The 19,832-nt window shown below is 39.2% G+C and overlaps 1 protein-coding gene and 1 long non-coding RNA gene across 2 annotated transcripts; both read right to left on the bottom strand.

Annotated features, from left to right (window-relative positions):
• Positions 1-241: 241 nt before the first annotated feature.
• LOC112556211 lies at positions 242-4,311 on the bottom strand. Its single transcript, XR_003097642.1, has 3 exons — positions 2,899-4,311; positions 2,391-2,476; positions 242-1,824 (listed from the first exon to the last, which is right to left on the bottom strand). It is a non-coding gene; the product is annotated as an uncharacterized LOC112556211 (long non-coding RNA).
• A 3,706-nt stretch (positions 4,312-8,017) lies between these two features.
• Positions 8,018-19,818, bottom strand: LOC112556210 (alanyl-tRNA editing protein Aarsd1-like). Its single transcript, XM_025225003.1, has 14 exons — positions 19,714-19,818; positions 19,381-19,447; positions 18,543-18,671; positions 17,962-17,979; positions 16,500-16,641; positions 16,081-16,138; positions 15,206-15,365; positions 11,842-11,958; positions 11,074-11,204; positions 10,683-10,749; positions 10,202-10,293; positions 9,855-9,915; positions 9,541-9,635; positions 8,018-9,330 (listed from the first exon to the last, which is right to left on the bottom strand). The coding sequence occupies exons 2-14, from the start codon at positions 19,417-19,419 to the stop codon at positions 9,174-9,176; spliced, it is 1,266 nt and encodes a 421-aa protein (XP_025080788.1). The 5' UTR covers positions 19,420-19,447; positions 19,714-19,818; the 3' UTR covers positions 8,018-9,173.
• Between the last annotated feature and the right edge of the window lie 14 nt (positions 19,819-19,832).

Here is a 19,832-nt window from a genome sequence, read left to right as displayed (position 1 = left end):
ACTTTAGAATGAGTTTGTGTTTCAGTGTGACTGCGACTCTAAGATAGAGAGAGAGAAAGAGAAAAAAAACCCTACATGCTGCTGTTCAGATAACAATGGCTTATGTGCCGACAGAAAAAGGATGTCAGGATGATAGTGCCTGGACTTAGGACGTCGTTAATAAATGAAAAAATCAAAAATCGTATAAAGTTAATAATAAATATGTTAGATATAATAGTAATAATCGAAAAGGTAAGGACATTAAAATAGTAGACATAGAGAGAAAGAACGAGAAAAAGTGTGTTTATGTGTATGCATATTTTGTGCACGCGCGCGTAAGAGAAAGAGGAAGAGAGAAAGCTTGCATGGAGAGATAAAAGTTTGGAGTAAGAGAATTAAGGTTAGAAGTATAGAAGGTCAACATGCCTGCAAACAAGTATTTGTCTCAAATTATCTGAATAACACTCTGCAGTAGTTTATTTTAGCCATCAACTGTGTGTCCGGAGGTTTCAAACGCCAAGCTGCACATACCGCTTAGACTAAAAAAACAAAACAAACAAACACCACACAAACAAACCAATAAAAAACAAACTGTTCATTTTTCAACATCAGCCTAAAAAACACCTTTCCTGTCACACAGAGTACAGCTGCAACTAATTTGTTTACAGGGAGAAACCTCTGTGGACCAGTGCATCACCCGGAAGGAAATTGCGATGACGTCACGCGTGGGCAAGAGGGCGGCTTGGGAGGAATTACGGTGAGCAGGAGGAAGTGAGTCAAAGTGTCAGGCTCGCACCTGGTGGCAAGACTCTCTCCCCCCCGAGGTGTTCGTACAAACAAAACCAGTCAGAAGAACATGACTGGGAAGCTGGGATCCCGGGAGGGCGCAGGCGGAGCGCGCGTGTGTTTTTCCGTGGGTCAGTCAGCGTGTAATCAGTTCCGAGAAAAAGGTTCGGATCAGCCTCGAACAGGATGTGATAGAAGGGAAGAAAAAAAAATTTAAGTTGGTCTGAGAGGATGTCCGCGCATTTTAGACGTGAGTGTGCAGGGAACAGACATCAGAGTGATCTGGTAAACAGGAGTAAATAACATTGCGGAGGTACGGATGGTGGATGCTGAGACAGGTGTTATCATTAGAGGTGGTAGAGTAGTAAGTGGGGAAAGATTCTCGCTCTGACTCTAATTTCCCTGACTGTGATCCGCATGCTGGTGCGGTCCCTCTCTGTGTTCGCGTGTGCAATGTCTGAAAGAATTTCCATAGTGGGAATTTACATTCGCCTTATTGTAATATTTAATTTTGTGAAAGGTTTTCATGACAAGAAAATTCGGCAGGCGTTCCTTCTCCTTCTCAGACTCCACTGCCTGAAATTCTCTTGTGTATATGACTGAATAGATGATAGACCCACCTCCTAATCAAAAATAAGTGGACGACGACATCGTTGACGATCTCATCGTTCTCCTCCTCCTCATCGTCTCACATTCACATTGCAACATCAAACCGGATGCTAGGTAGCAACGACACACGCTGAGCAACTGAAGCTGGTGTGGATCACATTTTCATGCAGCTGTGTCGACCATTGTTGGAAAACCCAACCCCACGTTCACCATTAATATTTTATTTCTTTGCTCGCCTCGCCGCCAGCATTAGATTGAGTTTTGTCAACATCCTGGCTACATTCAGGCCTCAAGTCTTCGAGTCCCTGCGCAGGCAACAAGCACAAACCTCAAACCCTCGTGACCTCCATGTCAGTTGGTTTTCAACTTCGTCTTTCACGTAAACAGCTGTCTTCAAAGTGGGGAACCATTACTATGGCAAGATGTTGTTTGGGTTCGGTTTGAGAGCATCTGTTGACAAGTGAGCGTGAAAAACAGTTCACTTAGGTATAAGACCCCGCACAGTCATGTTCTACCAATGAGTCGGGAATGAAGTTATAATACTATTACTGCAAACTACCAGACTTGAACAAACAACTCAACTTGAACAACAACTCAAACACACAACTCACCCAATTCGTTAAAGTACCCGGATGAGAATATCCCACACGCACTTTCAAATGTCGGAAGCGGTAGCAGATGCTACTTAACGTCTCGCAGACTCCGCGAAGCGCCCAGCTAAACATCTCACCCACCTCGTTGGAAGTACCCAGCCACAATAACATGACATTTTACGCATGCTTCTTAGTTTTCCTGTCTCAAAATGCCAAAAGGTCAGACTGGGATACAGCCAGATCCGGTTGACCTGCCGGTAGCTGGTCACGTGGCACGTCAAAGGGAGGAAGGTGACAATCGGTTATTCAAAGTGATAGCACTGACCATGAACAAAAATCGGCGATTGAGAGAAAGAATAAAGAGTTTGAATATTCCTGTTCTTCTCCCCTCACCCTGATAATTTTTTGTGTTGTTACAGTTACCTTGAATAATTACCGCAACAAATAACGTGTCCAGTCGCTGTCTTCATTTGTTTAGGTGGACAGATTTCTGTGTGATGTATATCTCCCTGCAAAGAATGCGCAGGTTTAAAAATAAGTGACATTGCTGTAAAAAAAAAGTAATGAAAGAACTATGTAAGCTAGTCAAAATAATGAATTTGCAACTGCTCACCGACAACACAAAGGGAATTTGTGAGTAATAAAGGATTTGATTAGTTAATAGACATGCAAAATGGGTTTGTCTACTATCACTAACGCCTACAGTCACTGATGGAAAGATATCGAATATTTTTCGTGTCAGCATACTGTGTCAGTGTCTGGTGAACGCTCTTGAAGATCTCTGAACTATGGAAACTACTCTCATATATCCCGTACATGTCACATACAGACTGTGACACCCTACCCCAGATTTATATATATATAAACACCAAACAAACAACAGAGATAAAAAAAAACATGATCCAAATCGAATCTTTCCTAAAGTTAGTACTTGCACAACACTTGATAGGATAAGGGGGTTGTTCACTCGCCAAACTTGAGAACATTCTTGAAGGCAGGGCAAACTTCGTCACCATGTCCCCAACATGACGTCACTGATAGATCTGTTCCAGCAATGTCGTCACTACCTTTCTCTTATAGCTGTTATTTATAGCTTCGTTTTTTTCCCCAACAATGTCGTCACTATCTTTCTGTTATAACAATGTCGTCATTTATAGGTTCCTCCTCCCTTAACAATGTCGTCACCTTGCACTATTCCAATAATGTCGTCATTACGCACTGTTGCCACTATGTCGTCACTACGCACTGTTTCAACAATGTCCTAAGTTCTGTTTCTGAATACTGGAGTCAAGTGCCTTGTTTAGCACGTGAGGGCAAGATCTCTGTCCCTGTGCCGGGGTTTTAGGGGTATGGGTATCGCGTTTTAATCATCTGCGTCTCGTGCACTCAAAAACGGTCGGCCAGTCAACTATTATGCTGTTGAACCCCCCTCCCCCCTAAAAAAAAAATCCCAACTCATTAGGACAACATGTTTGTTGACGAAGGAACAGAATGAGTTACAGGCCTTCTGGAAACTAGAACTGGTTCGTGTCCAATGCAAGACAGCAGGGTGTTTTGAGTGCACTCTTCTGGAGAGTTGACTGCTAGCGTGTTGGTCTGTTTGCTTACTTCACTCATTTCCTTGACACGCAATAAAAAATAAGTCAGCGGAGCTAGAATCCGGCCAAAGTATGCGGTCCGTTCACTGGTCGATGTAGCTCTATGACGACATATCTCTCTTTCTTTCTCATCCCAGATCAGGACATTTCATATCAGAGACGGACGGGTATGTACAAAGCTCTAAAGGGGATAACTTACTGCGTAGGTGCTGTTCAAGGTCACGAGGGACGTAAACACTGTGCACTCTATGCCTCTTTGACCCCAACCTTCCCCCGACTCCACCTTGTTCATGGGGGTAAAAAAAACATCAGATTGGAAGCTTTCGTGACAATTCAAAATCAGCGGGGGGTGGGGTGTGGGTGTTACGGGGAATTGAAAAATAACTCCGGCCATGGGTCACAATAGCGTACAGAGGTAGCAAATGTCGTTTGTTTACACTAGTAGATTTAGGGTTGTTTATTTTTGGCAAATGTGATAATCCCAAAGCACGCCAGGCAGTAAAGATCCTCGCTGGCTATTGGGATCGATAAGCTAACGGGACTTTATTTTCCTCACTTGGGAAGTGTTTACGTCAAATATTTTTCCACTCTCCTTGTTGACTTGCAGGACGTGAACACAAGCCAACATGAGCATAGCAAGTGTACAGAGCGCGCACACACACACTTGAGGGTGTGGGGGAGGGGTAGAAAAAGTAACAAAACTTTGACGTGAAGCGCGCGCGCACACACACACACACAAATACACTAAAATAGTGGGAGGGAAAGAAAGGCGCAGAAAGAGGAAGAAAAGGAATCTGCAACAGTAACTTGCAGACCATTTCATCCCAGCTCCTTGGATCCACGTCCACGAAGACGAAGCGGAAGTGTAATTTTAGCACATGATGGACCGTTGTGGCATGGCCCTCGTGGTGTTGAGAAAAAAGAAGAAAAAAAAATCGCATGACCTCGTTTGGTGAGCGTTACTTGCATCTTGTTGCCTAGGTGACGGTAGTGCAGTTTAACGATTGAACTACATCACAATATCTCTTTTCGCCGCTGCTTCTCAGATCGATTGAAAGGATCAAAGGCTTACCGGCATACTCGCACCTCACTTTTGAAAGCGGTTCATATATATTTTGTTTATGAACTACTGCACGCGATAAACAAAATGTTGTACATATAAACTTCTTACTTTCCCAGGTCTTATCGACTTAATTTTGCTGTGATAGAGAATAGGAACTCAACTTTGCTATGTGTTGCCTGTCCTGTTTCACTCTAGTAGTCAGCTTATGTACTTAGTTGTACACATTTTTGAACAGTCCTGGATATTTCAATGCTGGAGAATCGCTGACAGGCTCACCGCGCTTAACAAACACAAAACACAATAACCAAAATAAAATCTTGCGGTTCTTTCCTTGCAGTTATCGGAAGACTTTGTCGTTGTTCTGCTGGATGAAATGTTTATAGACCAAGATGCTGATTTGGTACAGTTAACATCTACAGGTGGTAAAGATGTTGTTTCTTCCATGGCGAAAGCAGAAAAGATCAATGAACAATCCACAATAATGAAAGCGGAGAAACAGTTACCACGTCAGGCAAACAAGACGACGGGAAAGTTTAAAAGTCATCGCTGCTCTGGTGGAGTACATCGTCTTTAAAGACCAAGATTGTGATCCGTTGAAAGTTCAGGTCTGGAGGTCGTAATGTCAATGCTCTGTCGGTGGCGAGCAAAGGTCAATCAATATCTGGCAAAGTATAATTAAATCATCAAGAGACTGCTGGGATCCGTGCAGTCATAAGACTGAGAAAACTGTATTTAAAAGTATGACTGACGCTGATGGAAGTCAATAATAGTGACGACATGAAACTCGTTAGGTGTCTGGGAAAAAGAAACCGGAAGGCGACACGAAATCAGAAGCGTAGATGAAAAATATAAAGCAAGCAAGTTCCGCACGGTGACCACGCAAAAATAAATAAATAAAATAACAAGCCACAAAAGAAATTGCCCGTACAATGGGCACCAAAAGAACAAACAAATTAAGCAAAAATACATAAACGCGGAGACCTGTCGCCCTCGAGCCTGTAAGGTGAAGGTACACCACTCCCAACTCCCAGTGATGCCACAAGGTGTTGGTGTTGTCCTCGCTCACTCTAGCTAGCAATGAAAGTCTTGCTCCATGTTGTTTCTCAACAGCTTGCACGCCGGAATGTTACCGCCCTGTCTGCTGTACTGTGGGCAACATCTGTAGAATTTGGAGTTTGCCGCATTCTGTTATTTCACACGAGATGGCATTGCACTTGTACTGACTGCCACCGACTTAAAGCCGGTACCGGAAAATAATGAAGTGCGTGTAAGTTTTAGTGAGGCACCTGTTCACATCAAAAGGGTTCGTTCGGTGTACCGATTTTGTGCCACTGGACACAAAGCATGTTCCTGAATGGCGCATGCGAAGCGACAGGGCTTTTACTTATCCAGGTTGGGGTTTACATCACTTTTTTCCAAGCACAGCGGTCACTGAACCATGATCATTAGTGTTTAACTGCGAGCCAGCAACTAAACAAGCCAGCCCTGTAAACAGAGGCCACACACAGACAAAAAAAACAGCGTGCCCGAGACGAGAGCTGAACCCAGGACCAGCCCACCCGCACTGTAATTGTGACAGACGCTAACCGTTGCGCCATCGGACCGCCCCCACTGAACCATGAATGACTTTTACCCCCGAGCAGCAGTTATGCATAAGTCTCGTATCTGGAGCAGACACCCAGCACACAAATCTTGCACCATTCTACACACGGCTGCCCGACAGGCCAAACGGCTGACAAATCATCAAAATGCACATAATGCAGGAAATATAAAAGATGTCCTCCAGCTGGGGCAAGACTGTGTCCCCCCAACTCACCCGCACGCACACACGTCCTTCAGCTGGGACAATAGCGCGCATTCAGCACCCAGCCTCGGACTTTGCCTCAAAAACTTTCAGACTGCATTAAATTCATCATTGTGTGCTATCCGGGGGAAAAAAAATCAACAAAACAAACAAAAACACACACTCTTTTGTTGATTCTACCTTCCCTGTCTCGTCTTTGCTGACCTTTGAGCACTCCCGCCATTCGCTCATACCCGATCGCGCTCTAGCAGTCTTCTAACAAACCGTTATCAAATAGACCACTCGAAAGTCTTTGTACAAACTGATTATAAATTCAAACTGCGTGTACAACAGTCCACACCCCTCCACACCATAAAGTGCATGTTTATGTCTAAGCCTGCACGTGCACGCATGCACACAATACTTTGTCAAAACACACACGGTACGTGCACATCTCTCTACCTCCCCGCCACTGAAAAACAGAGATTGTATGTGCGCGCGCACGCACGTCCATACAGCTTAACAATCCCAGAGATGGTCGATCGTAAGTGGACACCCGTGCACATTGTCCCACAGTAAACAATACTTTAAGCATCTTCCTCTTCCCAGAAAATGAAAGGGGGAAAAAAAAAGAGTGTATGAAAGAGAGAGAGAGGAAGAAAAAATAAGAGCGAGGGGTAAAACAAAACAAACAAAAAAAAAAAAAACAGCCGGCGGCTGAGCAAGCATTTGCATGCGCTTGCTTTACTGTCTTGTCTAACTGCGCTTCCGTTTTATTTTGTGCTTTATTACAGCCCCATTTCCTCCTGCAGCCTACGCACGCCGCGCGGCCAGGGCTAAAAAACAAGACAAGGTGAAGGCTGGCGCGGCTTTTGTGTCGCGAAGGCGGGCACGCGCACGCCAGCTTTCAGGCGCGGGTTGAAAGAAAACGTGACAAACCGCCGAGCGAGCGAACAAGGGAGAGAGAGCGAGAGGGAGGAAGAGAGCGGCGATCGATTCCTCTCCCCCACCCCCAGCCCCGGTTAGCATTACCGTACTGGCATTTTCATGGGATCAATAACTTTGCCTTTCTCTGGGGATAATTACCTTTCTGCACCATCACGAGGGTAAAAATAAGAAAGACATATTTTAAGCACTGAATGAAACTAGTGAGGAAGAGGAGGAGGAGGAGCAGGATGGGTGGTGGGTTAAAAGCTAGGTAGGGAGGATGAGGAGGAGGTAGGCGCAGCTGAGTGGCTTCACTTAAAGACATCCTGTCAATTTTTTTTTTAAAACTTCTCCCCTACTCCTCCCCTCCCATCCTCTCTCCCTGATGCTGCTGCTGTGCTCCGAACTCCTTTTCCCCTCGCTTGCAGCTGTCAGGGACTTAAAAACTACTGTCGCAGAGTGACAAATGCACGTGAAAACTACTCACAAGGCCGAGCTGCAAACGCTGCAGCATCAGACGAAGCAGGAAATTTAAAAAAAATGTTTTCAAAACCTGTGACTACCGTAAAGCTTTACATTTAAAAACGAAGGAAGCCGCCAAGCTGAAATTCGAAACACCTGCAGCTGCAGAAAAAAGGTCTGCACATTCTATGAATGCGTGTTTTCTTTTTTTTTTTTCTTCTTTTTTTCGGAAACCAAATATTCACAAAGAAATCATTTAGCAAAGCTTAATATGAAAAAGAAAAATAACACAACCATCAAAGATCATAATGAAAATATTGTCTCACTGTGTTCTGAATAACAGAAATAACCAGTATAATACTTTAAAACCAATTTCAGTGAATGTTTTCCAGTGAACAGAATCTGTAACTATATCATGGATTTCAGTTATATTGTAGAATTTTTCATACATTTAAAGATCTTTTTCTAAATGTTAACTGCATAATAAATAAATTTATTTTATGGCACATATCTCTAAACTTTTCTTTCCACAACCCTTTCAATGTAGAAACATTTTTGTCTCAAACGACACTTTAAACATCTCATATCTGTAACAAACACATGCAACTTTAACAAAAAATAATAAAACTTTTCTGCGTTTAATTAAGAATAAAAGTAAAGTAAGAAGCATCAAGTGACACATTGACGTGCACAGTAAGAAATAACCATAAGTAAACACTGAACAGGAAGAATAGCTTAACATAAGACCGATGCCAGAGTATATGTTTGCATATGTTTGCTTTGACTGTGGCTCATTACATAAGGAAAGCATATCATAAAAATGTCACAGCTAAACTTGAATGAAATCACAAATTGAACTGAATTTAAGACATGCTATGCTTTTTCCTTCTTTCTGCTATTAAAAAAAATTGCTAATAAAAAATCGTTCCCCTTCAATTCATCTTACCCTGATTTGAAGGGAGTGATATGTCTTGAGACCCAAAACAACAACAAACAAAAAACCCCAACATAATTTCACAAATAAGGAAAGCCTACAAACCTGCCTCTAGCAAGGGAAGCAGATCTTTCATGACAGCAATGGCATCAAATACAGCTGTCGGTAACATTCCGAGTGGTAATGAGAAAAAGCAGGTATTGATTCTATTACTCTATGTGATGTAATATTTGTTCAACATAAAGGCAGTTTTTTTTTTGTTTGTTGGCTGTAACATTTTATTGCTGTTAGTCCACTTATGATGGACTTCAAAGTGCAATGCCATAATGACAATGTATTTTTCACAGGCTAAGTGCAAGTCAAATAAAAAAGGAATCCGAAAGTGAGATTTTCTTGATTGGAAAACTGATGTATTCTTAATGTCCTAAGCATTCTTTCCTCAGCTTCCTTGGTTACTGTCCCCAGAAGAGTTCAGAAGACTAGAGACTTGCTCACGTAAAAGTTTTTCTGCTTTGGCTCTGTTTCCCATCTTGTTTGCTTTACCTCTGTATCTTCCCCCACTTACTGCTCCTTTGGCTTCCAAGACTTCTGCGATCCTACAGGCCGATACAGAACAATCATGTCTAGTCAAGTATTGCATCCTAACACAAAAATGCAAACTGAAATGACTTATAATATGTAAGGCAGATTTAATGGTTTTTATGATGCTGGCTTAATGTGATTAGACGTAATTCTTGTAGAAATTTAATTTATTAGAATTTGTTCCTTTCTAACAAAAGTCAATGAAAAATTAATGTAAAACTGACTTGGGACTCAGATCAGCCACAATTTGTGCAGGCCCCACCAATGTGAATAGTCCACTTTCCTTTTCGTCTCCAACACATACAAAACAGATGGCATCCTTTAATAGAAAAAAAACCCCATAAAAGAAATCTGTGCTCTCAAGACATGAGACATCACTGACATGATGTATAAGTTAGAATTTTCAGTATTGTGAGGGCAAACAGCCTTCAATTAAACAATTCTACAAAGACAGTAGACAACAAATAAGCAAAAATATCATGGCATCACTGATAAACTCAATAGATCTTTAACCTACGGCAAGTTCATGTGTACCTACCTTGTTGACCTCTAGAATGTTAGACACCAAAATGCTCATGTAGTCACCATCAGCATCCTTTCTGCAAGAGACATGATCTTCAAGATACATCGGTGCCTAGATCTGTTGACTCATTCATCTAATGAACAAAGATACCCATGAAAAAAAATTTTACTTGATGAACCTGCAAATGGGATAATTATTATAAAGATCTATCATGTACAGCTGATTTGTTTTGTTTGAATGGATGGGTTGATGGCCTGCTGGAATGGATAAGAGAGAGAGAGAGAGAGAAAAAAAGAGAAACACAGAGAGAAAGAAATAATCTTTTGCAAGTCTATGTAAGTGTATTACAACAGTGCCATCACCTGAAATGACAAAAGACTGGCTCTTTTTGTGACTGCAGTTTGTAGACTGCAGCTTCCATCTGTGCCATTTCCTTCAGAAGAGACTGGCATAGCTGTTGATGTAAAGAACATTCATGATGGAGGCAAGCAATAATGGTTGACATGAAAACAAAACTTTTACACAAAATATTACAACAAATGTAAAACTTTTCAGTCTTGGCAAGTGAGAGGTCCTTCTGCTACCTTTAAATAGTATTACTATTATATGACATATACTATTACTATGGCACTGCTAGACACACACACCACATATGCTTATAATGATAAATACTAGATGTCTTTGAGTCCTTGACTAGGCCAAATCCTTCAGCCAAAGATTTGTTACTTTTGCATGTCTTCATATGAACACAAATAAGGTAATATAATAATTATTACAGAAACAAAATTTGATGAGGAGACAGAGAGTAGGAGAGAGAGAGGCTAGAGAAAGACAAAGCATCACCTTTTGAGAGGATTTATGTCCCTTTACTGCTTTTTCAGCTAGCTCACAATGTTTATCTAGTGGTCCTCTGTTTAAAAAAAAATAAAAATGAACTAAAAAATAGACAATTGCTGCTATCTTAAAAACTTTTTTCTGGAATGTATGCATATGCGTGTGTGTGTGTGTGTGTGAGTGAGAGAGGTCTTTGCTTTTTTGATGTCATATTTCTCACACATCCAAATCATTCTGTAAAAACATTGTTTTTGTAGCCACAGATATATATGTCACTATAACTAAGAATTACATGTATGAAGTGGCTTTATATTTCACATAAAAAGTGAAATTTCCTTATATTAAAATATTTGTCAAGATAAAAGAGAGAAAAATAAATAATAAATTAAACATTACGTACTTTAAAATACCAGTGAGTTCTTTTTCTACCTGGCAACACCTGGCCAGGTATTTCAAAAGACGGTCTCCTGCTACAAAATAAAGTAGGCTTTTATCCTTTTTGCCCTTTTCAGAACCAAGGATCTTGATTGCCTGAGGGGAATGAAAGTAAATTCAGCATTTGTCATAGAGCACTCACCCTTGAAAGCACTATAGAAGGAACAACAAAGCATCAGATGAAACACCTCAAAATATAAAAAATTATCAGATTATGTTTATCATGAACAGACACTGCTCATATTTTCTTAAACCTTACCATGTACACCTAGGAGCAGAAAAGGAAAGTCTACACTGTAAATACCTAAAAGCTGCAAAAAAAAGATATGTGTTAGCCCTCGCAAACACAAAACAGTCTTAGCCAGTGTTGCTATTTATTTGTGCTTTAAATAGTCAGCATTATGCACTTTAGAATCTTCGAATGCAAACATGTAGGAAAAAAGTTCCTGATGTACACTGCAAGGAAAGACACTTTATATGTGTGGGGCAACACATCTGGTTTTTGCACTTGGTAAAATACTTCAAGAAATATACACGTGCATTACCCACATACATGAATGCACCTACGTGAATACCCACATAAGCAACCCCCTCTTCCACCTTAATTTCATGAAACTACATTAAAGATTAAAATTAATCAATAGTCTGCTGAAACCTTCACTGCACAACATAGGAATAAACACATATCATCCACCACCTATATTCCCCCACTCTCCGCCTAGGCCATAATTACCTGCAAATGAGACAGGTTGGCAACATGTGTCCCGCAGCACAGAGTGGTGTCAATATCTTGGATTTCCAGCACTCTCACTGGTCCTTCATGATCATCTGGTAGTCCTCGAGCTCGAAACTGTGGAAAGTAACACTTTTTTTCTGACAAATAACATTTCTAATAGCACTGTTATCTTGGATATACTCCTGTTTCACAGATCCGAGATTAGGATTTGAAGCAGTTTTAGAAAATGGATATCATGCTATCATAGTGACTTTCACCACTGTCACTCTATGATGTGTATGCTGCTATACTAAGGACTGATGGAGTATATGCTGAAACACAAGCCCATTGTATAAGTTTTCTTTTGGGAAGGGGTTATTTTTTTTTCTTTTTTGCTTTTATGTTTATCATCATAAAATCTCTTTTGACAAGCCAGTCTTCTGCTTTGTTGCCCTGAGAAATTACACTGCATGTTGTAAATCGTTACTAAAATAGAAACACATTACTGTCTATTAACACATGCAAATGCTGCAATAAAATTTCCCTTTTCAAGCAGACAGTTTACTGAAAAAAAAAAGCTAAGGATACATGATAATGATAATTATTACATGAAAAACACATGTCAATAGTTTTAAAAAAATCAGGTATGCATCAAAACTCAGTATTTACAGTGTTAAAAAACAAAAATAAACAAGAACATAGATCATCAAATACTTTGATATAGGATGGGGAATACACTTAACATCGTTTGGTGTGACATTATGTAGTTTTTAAACTCAGACTTCTCATAGCACATGAAGTTTAGAACTGCCACCTCAAGGACATTACCTGAAAAGTCAAGAAGTGGATGTAAGAAATCAGAGAGTTTTGTATGCCTGTCCTCTCAATAAATAACCCAGGAGACAAAGCTGCTTCTGCTGACTGCCAGTGATGTTACAGGTTACTTTGACTACCCTTTGCAGCTTTAGTTGGTTTTCATTTAAATTTCTATAACATGTTCTGATTTTAAAACTAGTAATATTCTTCACCAGTGTTCAACTCGCATTTTCTCATTTCAACATTAAAACTGTTAGCTTCTGTTGGTGTTGCCCTTGAACAGATTTCTTACTCAAATTTTCCACATAAAATACTTACTCATTAAGTTAATTTACACTTTAATATGCAATGGGGAATTTTACAACCTCAGATTTTTTTGGTCCACTTTAGAAATGAAAAAGCTAAAATGCTTGAAGAGATTGTCCATTCTACAGGCGCATGGCAAGGGAGGCAGCATGCTTTCAATATCTGAAAGATGTATTGTTTCCCCTGAAAACACCAAGTTTCACAGTCGCAGTCACACACATCACAAAATAAAAAATAAAAAATAAATGAAAACCAGTAGATAAGATCCCCGAGATGTCTGCTCTCCAAAGATATTATACATCACAATAACATGATCACCCAGGCACTGTGTTAGCATTATGTGGTTTTCTCAGAACACTACAGTATGAATAGCTTTTTGTAGATGTAATGAGTGATATTTAGAGGGGTGAGGGGCAACTTTCTAGATGGCACCAAGTCAGAGGGAAATACACTTTATACCTCCTTTCAGCTAATAGGTGATAGTACTGGTCTGCTATACTTGTGTCTTAAACATTTTTCTGACAAAACTTTAGCATATCCTTTTTTGGGTGTCCAGTCACTTAATCCCCAGACACTTCATCCCCGACACTTAATCCCCTAGACTTTTAATCCCTAAGCACTTCATCCCCGACACTTAATCCCCGACACTTAATACCCAGACACTTAATCCTTTATAAATCAAGTGCAACCTATAATAGATTGTTGGATGCAGTTAGAGAGCTAATGCAAAGTCACTGAAATGAGTATGAGAAGTGACGATGACGAAGACGACGAGTGACGTGGAATGGTCAGATGCCTCCCAGCACTGGCCTATGTACATGAAGAAGACATTGTCGATTCCTTCGAATTGCTTGCAGAGTCAATGCCACAACATGATCGCATGCCGGAACTTCTATCCTACTTCGAGCATACGCTTATACTGTATATATTGTTGAAGAACATTAAATTTACTAGCTTATATGAACTTTAGCTAATGTTGTTGATGTTCAAATGACGTTGAAGTTAATAGCATGATTTGAATTTGAATTTCAATTAAATTTTTCGCTGACTTCATAATTTTTTTAGTTAAGGATTTAGTTTAGGGATTAAGTGTCTGGGGATTAAGTGCATAGGGATTAAAAGTCTAGGGGGTTAAGTGTCGGGGATGAAGTGTCTGGGGATTAAGTGACTGGGAACCCCTTTTTTGACCTGATGCTGTCCAAGTATCAAGTCAAAGAATTAAATTGCAGATATGTAATGTATTTTGATCAAGCATTCAATAATTACATAGTGATGTGAGCACATATGTTTAAATTAAAAAATGTTAAATCGTGAAAAAAAAATTAAAAGCTCATTTCTAATCCTTGGAATCTGGATTCCTTTTATAAGTATATAGACTTTAAGATGAGATCATGGATTGGTAGTTGTGATATAGACCTGTCTGCATTCTTGAATCAGTGCACACAAAAAAAATAAAAAAAGAAAAGATCTCCAACAGCAGCCAGTGGAAAAGAACCAACCAGAATGTCACTAGCCAAGACATCAAAAAGTGCAAATGGGGCTAGATAGGACACACCCTGCGCAAACCAGCTGGCACCATTGCCAAGCAGGCACTTGACTGGAACCCTCAGGGGAAAAGGAGAGTTGGGAGACCAAAACAGACGGAAAAGAACTGCAGAGAGCAAAGCAAAGGACCTTGGAATCACATGGATCCAACTGAGGAGGGCTGCCCAAAACCAGGTGCGGTGGTGAGGGGTTTTTTAATCTTTACTTTATTGAGTTTTAAGTGTGAACATAGGTTTTCTTAAATAAAGTCTTAATAGACAAGAGAAAGAAGTTGCAATAAGTCTTGAAAAGAAATCAGTGGTAGATGCTTTTCGCATGATTCAAAAATTCAAGAGCGATCAACTGTAATGTTGGGTGTTTAAATTTTTTAAGCTGGCATGAGAAAAATGGCTATGAATCCAGTTAAAAAAAATTACGTTTATTTCAGGAAAAACAGTCTTTAGCGATAAGTACAAGTGAGACACTGTTGCACAGAACCTGCCTCTTTGTCTATACTTTCCTCTTTATTTACAGTAAACATCAAATATTTCCTGTCCTTCAGAGGATTCAGAGCCATCTACACAATTATTTCCTTTGGTTTCGTCTAACAAGCAAATTAAAAAAAATGTCTTCTCCTTATATTCATATCAGAAAATGTTTAAGAAACATGCATGTTGATAAGGCTAATCCTTCATTACCACCAACATCCAGACAGCTGCAAACCAGAATCACCTACCTGGCTGAGTTTTGGGTCTTCTTTGTCTGGATACAGATGAGGTGTGACAGGTATAGCAGCACGAATCTTCTCGTTGACAACTCGTTCGATCTCATCGAGCTGCTCTTTAGAAACTGAAGTTGTATCCAGCTCAATACTCACTATGGGATCTCCCAAGTACCTGTCACGACACTTTACCTCTTAACCCTTATGACAGATCAGTGCTACTTTCCTGTGGGCTTTCTCCAATAAATATACCAACATCAAAACCAAAGGTCTGCCACTTCTTCTAAACCATCAATAAACCCCAGGACTGAAATTTTTATCAAATCGCTCTGATCAAGCATACTTCCTTTTCTCTCCCAACTTCATATAATAGTGAAGAACTGTTAAAGATTATCACAAACTTAATACATCACTAGTGGCTTGGCAAGTTGTCCTTTTTTTTCATTTACAAAGTGAGTACCTAGAGTTCAAAACTACATGTCATCTTTAGTGTGAACCCCAGAATACAACATTTGCAAAAATATAACAACTATAATCCAAAAAAACAAAGATGGAGATGGCTAGAGCATGTGTGCAGAATGAAACCAGAGGCACCACCCACAACACCTTGTCATTGGGCATCTGATGCCATGAGGAGAAATAGTTGGACAAAAGAAACATGGGAAAGATGAGTAGAGAGAATTGAAGGACCAAAAATTTACCTGGAAGAACATAGCTAAACTTGTTACTGACAGACAAAAAAATGTAGGTCTCTAATGGATGCCTTATGTATTATCTAGGTACAAAGAAGACTAAGTAAGAGTACAACATTACATCATCTTTAGTGTGTACCTAGAGTACAACATTACATCTATCATCTTAAGTCATCAGATGGATGTGTATTAGCTTACCATGATGTTGTTTTAAAGCCAAACAGACTATCTGCTATTCCTGTTATCAGATGCTGGGCTGCAAAACAAGGACCTGGCTTCAACAACATAAGTAGGAGCAACAATTATAACACAAAAATGGTTTATTACTTTATATTTATATTCGCTTATCCAAAACCCTTTTAAACACCAAATATGTGCCTACTGAAAAGATTAAAGTAATATAAGAAATTAAAATACAGGGACTATTGGATTCAAAAATACATAAATAAATAAACAAACTGAGCTATGTAAAAAGCCCATACACTTTAAAGGTTAAAGAATTTCAGCTGCTGATACATATAGACGAGACGAACCAAGACTAATTCCCCCCCCCCCCCCCCAAAAAAAAGACAACCCAACACCCAGTAACATGTACCAGACTGTCACAATCTATTTACCTGTATGTTGTTGCATATGATCAAATCTTCTTTGCCAGTCTACTTTAACAGTAACTTCTGACCCCACTGGAAATTCTGATAATGCGTAGTGCACAGCTGATGCACCTTTTCTCTCTACTTTTATCACCTCCACGCTGTTGATCTGACATAAACACAAAGTAAGAACATTCAAATTTTTTAAATGATTTATTAGCAGTGGTGTCATTAGCATAAATAACAGTGTTTTCTTAATGTCTATTAGAATCCTACATAGTATTATATGCTTGTCAAGCAATAGCACAGGGTTCCCAGGGATCAGGGATGGTGCCAAAAAAGGACCTTAAAAGGACCTTTCATGCATTCGTAAGGACCTAAGTGACAGTCATCAATGCTTATGTTTTTCTCTTGTGTGGTCGGAAAGATGTATTATTTATGATCTGTGGTCTTCTCTATGTTCTCAAATACATGTATTTCTAGTAATAAATAATCAAAGAGTTAATTTTGATGCCTGTCTGCCATATTTAGATTAGATAACTTAAAAAGTGTCCTTAGCGCGCTGATAACATACACCGTTAATGTTCCAAGTTTTCTAGAAATCTAAGTAATAATAATTGCAAAACCTGAAAGCCATTCTTTGGTGTAATACAAAAGTCAGTTCACGTGTCTCTCTCTCGCACGCACACTCTAACGGGAAGAGAGAGAGAAATAGAGCTATGCACAGTAGTACTAGAAGATCAAAGTTCAAGAAAGAGTAAGTTTCTAAAGACTTTTTAAAAAGAGTGTTTTTTGCGAATACGGAAGGGCAACTAGTGTTGTACAGATGTGTAGACAAAACATGCGGCGAAAAATCGTCGGTATTTTGCGCCAAAGTCGACTCCGGAAATAAATTTGTGGTAATATTTTATCGATAAAAGGACTTAAAAGGGTCACAGAGAAAATGTAAGGACCTGTGTGAGAATTTGAAAGGACCGCATGGCAAATAAAAGGACTTAAAAGGCCTTTTGGCGAAAATTCAATATAAAAGGACTTAAAAGGACCTTGCAAGGACCTGGGAACCCTGATAGCATCGTTTGGTGAGGTTTTGTGATATGCCAACAGGGAAGATAAATGGGAGATTGGGTTTTTGCTATAGTACTGCTGTAAACTAAATGTGAACTGAGAAAGTGAGCTTTGCTGAGGATAAACCATGAAAGATAAGTGAATGGCTGGGGCTTACAGGATTTTAGCACAGTTAACAAAAGCATTAGGGGGGGGGGGGGGAGAGAGAGAGATATGATTAGTAGTTGTTGCTGTTGACATCATGTCAGTAGCAAAGGCCACATCACAGCACCAAAAAAAGAGAACAAATAAACCCAAAAGTACAGTACTCATAGTCAATTTTATATCTAAGGACACTATTCAAATTTTAATCTGGAGAAACAGTTACAATGAGAGAAGAAAAAAAAAATTATGCAATAACCATAACTACTGGTTGTTTACTTACAGTTCCCCTGTCATCAGGCTGTAATAAAAGAAATTAAAAGGAACATTTAAGTATATTTAAGAGGCAATGACATATAATAAATAATAAAGTGAATTCATGTAGTGCACTTCCCTACTTAGCAGAAGGCTCAATGTGCTTGGCAAAAATAAGGCTAATACACAAAATAAGATAGACACAAAATATATATAACACACAGTTGAATATATTTAAGCAAACAAATGGAGAGGGGCATATCAAGAGATATAAGCAAGACAGAATAATCCAAACACAAAGCATGTCAAAGAAATGTGGGTTCTCAGTTGTATATAATGATGTAAGCTTTTATAGCATGGTATTCCAGCCAAAGCCTGGCTCTCCACACATTACAACCACGAAGAAAAAATTTCTGTGGCTCTCTCTGTGAATTTAATGGCAATACCAAGTTGTACCACAACATGTAAATGAATGATTGGGAGTTTGCAGGCAAACAGAATACCTCTTACACCCTCCCTTTCTTTTTATAAATGAGTGGAGTGATTATGTCTATCATAAATCATCTGGGAGTTGGGAGTGGGGTGATATTCTATTTATCAGCACTATACCTGTCCTCCTCCTTCAGGAAACAAGATAGTATCTTTCAGGATCACCTGAAAACAATTCACTTTATTCTTCTTGCCATTTGCTGTCAGCACAAGATGAACTGGCTCGCAACTGGTTACCTGAGTTGTGAACTGAAAAAGATAATGCAGGAAAAAATAATTTAAAATTGACAATAATATTAATATATAATCTTTTCAAAATAATAATGCAAATGGACTGATCTATTTAATAATAAAAATAATTTATACGCCACTAAGTTTTCTCACTTTTTCTTACCTGAACACTGAGAAGATACAATATGGGAAAACAGAGATGCCTAACCAGACTGTACATGACAAATCTGCTTTCTCTGTGGTCTAAACAAGTATAACTTTGACAAAATGTCTCTGACTAGAAATAATGCTTGAAACTATGAGCTGTACAATGGGATAATTCGTGTCGACACAAAAACCAAGACATTCAAGGGAAATAACCGAGTAAACATTTAGTTAAGTTGACTACTCAATCCCCTCCCTTCACCTGTTTTATAATAAATAAAAGTTATCAATTTAAGGAAGGAATATGTTTCCAATAATAAACTTTTAACTTTATAACCCTGCTGACTTAAAAAAAAACAACTCACTGATAAGCAGATATTAATGACGATGGAAAGTGAAACGGGTCTGATTAAAACTACAAAAGCCTCATCACTATAGGCTGGTACATTTCAATTACTTTTCTGAGAAAGTGACATTTAAGATCTATTAACGCAGATTCATTTGCATTTTACAGAATATTATTAACGTATATCATGTACCATGTCACATATATATGTATAGTCACAATACGTTCTTCCAGTACCTCCTGCAAATAACTGTCCTTTTGGCACGCCAATGCCATTTTCTGTTAGCTGATACACAGGCTGTAACTGTAAAAGAGACGACAATCATTTCTAAATGTATATATTTCGAAGAAATAATCTCATGTTAAATAACTTTTTTTTCAAGCGGTTCCTTCTATTTCTTTCCGATTTGATTGATTCAATATAATTGCTCACTATACTGAGAAAGTGAAAGTTAGTTGGCTAAGCCGCTCACAGTGTATGAATTAGAAAGTCTCTAAGAACAATTATAATATTGCCTTTATGTTTCACGCCTGAAAAAGAAACAGCAATTAGTATTGTACAGTTCACACCTGCACAAATCGGTTAGCAAAAGTGTATTGCAGCAATGCGCCCGTCACGACGACACGGGTGCAGACTTAGTTTGCGGGTTACTTCCTCTTCACGTTGAAGAACTGCATTCTGGGTAGGT

This window comes from Pomacea canaliculata, linkage group LG2, assembly GCF_003073045.1.
Source record: "Pomacea canaliculata isolate SZHN2017 linkage group LG2, ASM307304v1, whole genome shotgun sequence".
NCBI classification, from domain to species: domain Eukaryota; kingdom Metazoa; phylum Mollusca; class Gastropoda; order Architaenioglossa; family Ampullariidae; genus Pomacea; species Pomacea canaliculata.
Note: the sequence above shows the minus strand (reverse complement) of the source record. Positions and strands in the feature narration are given on the sequence as shown.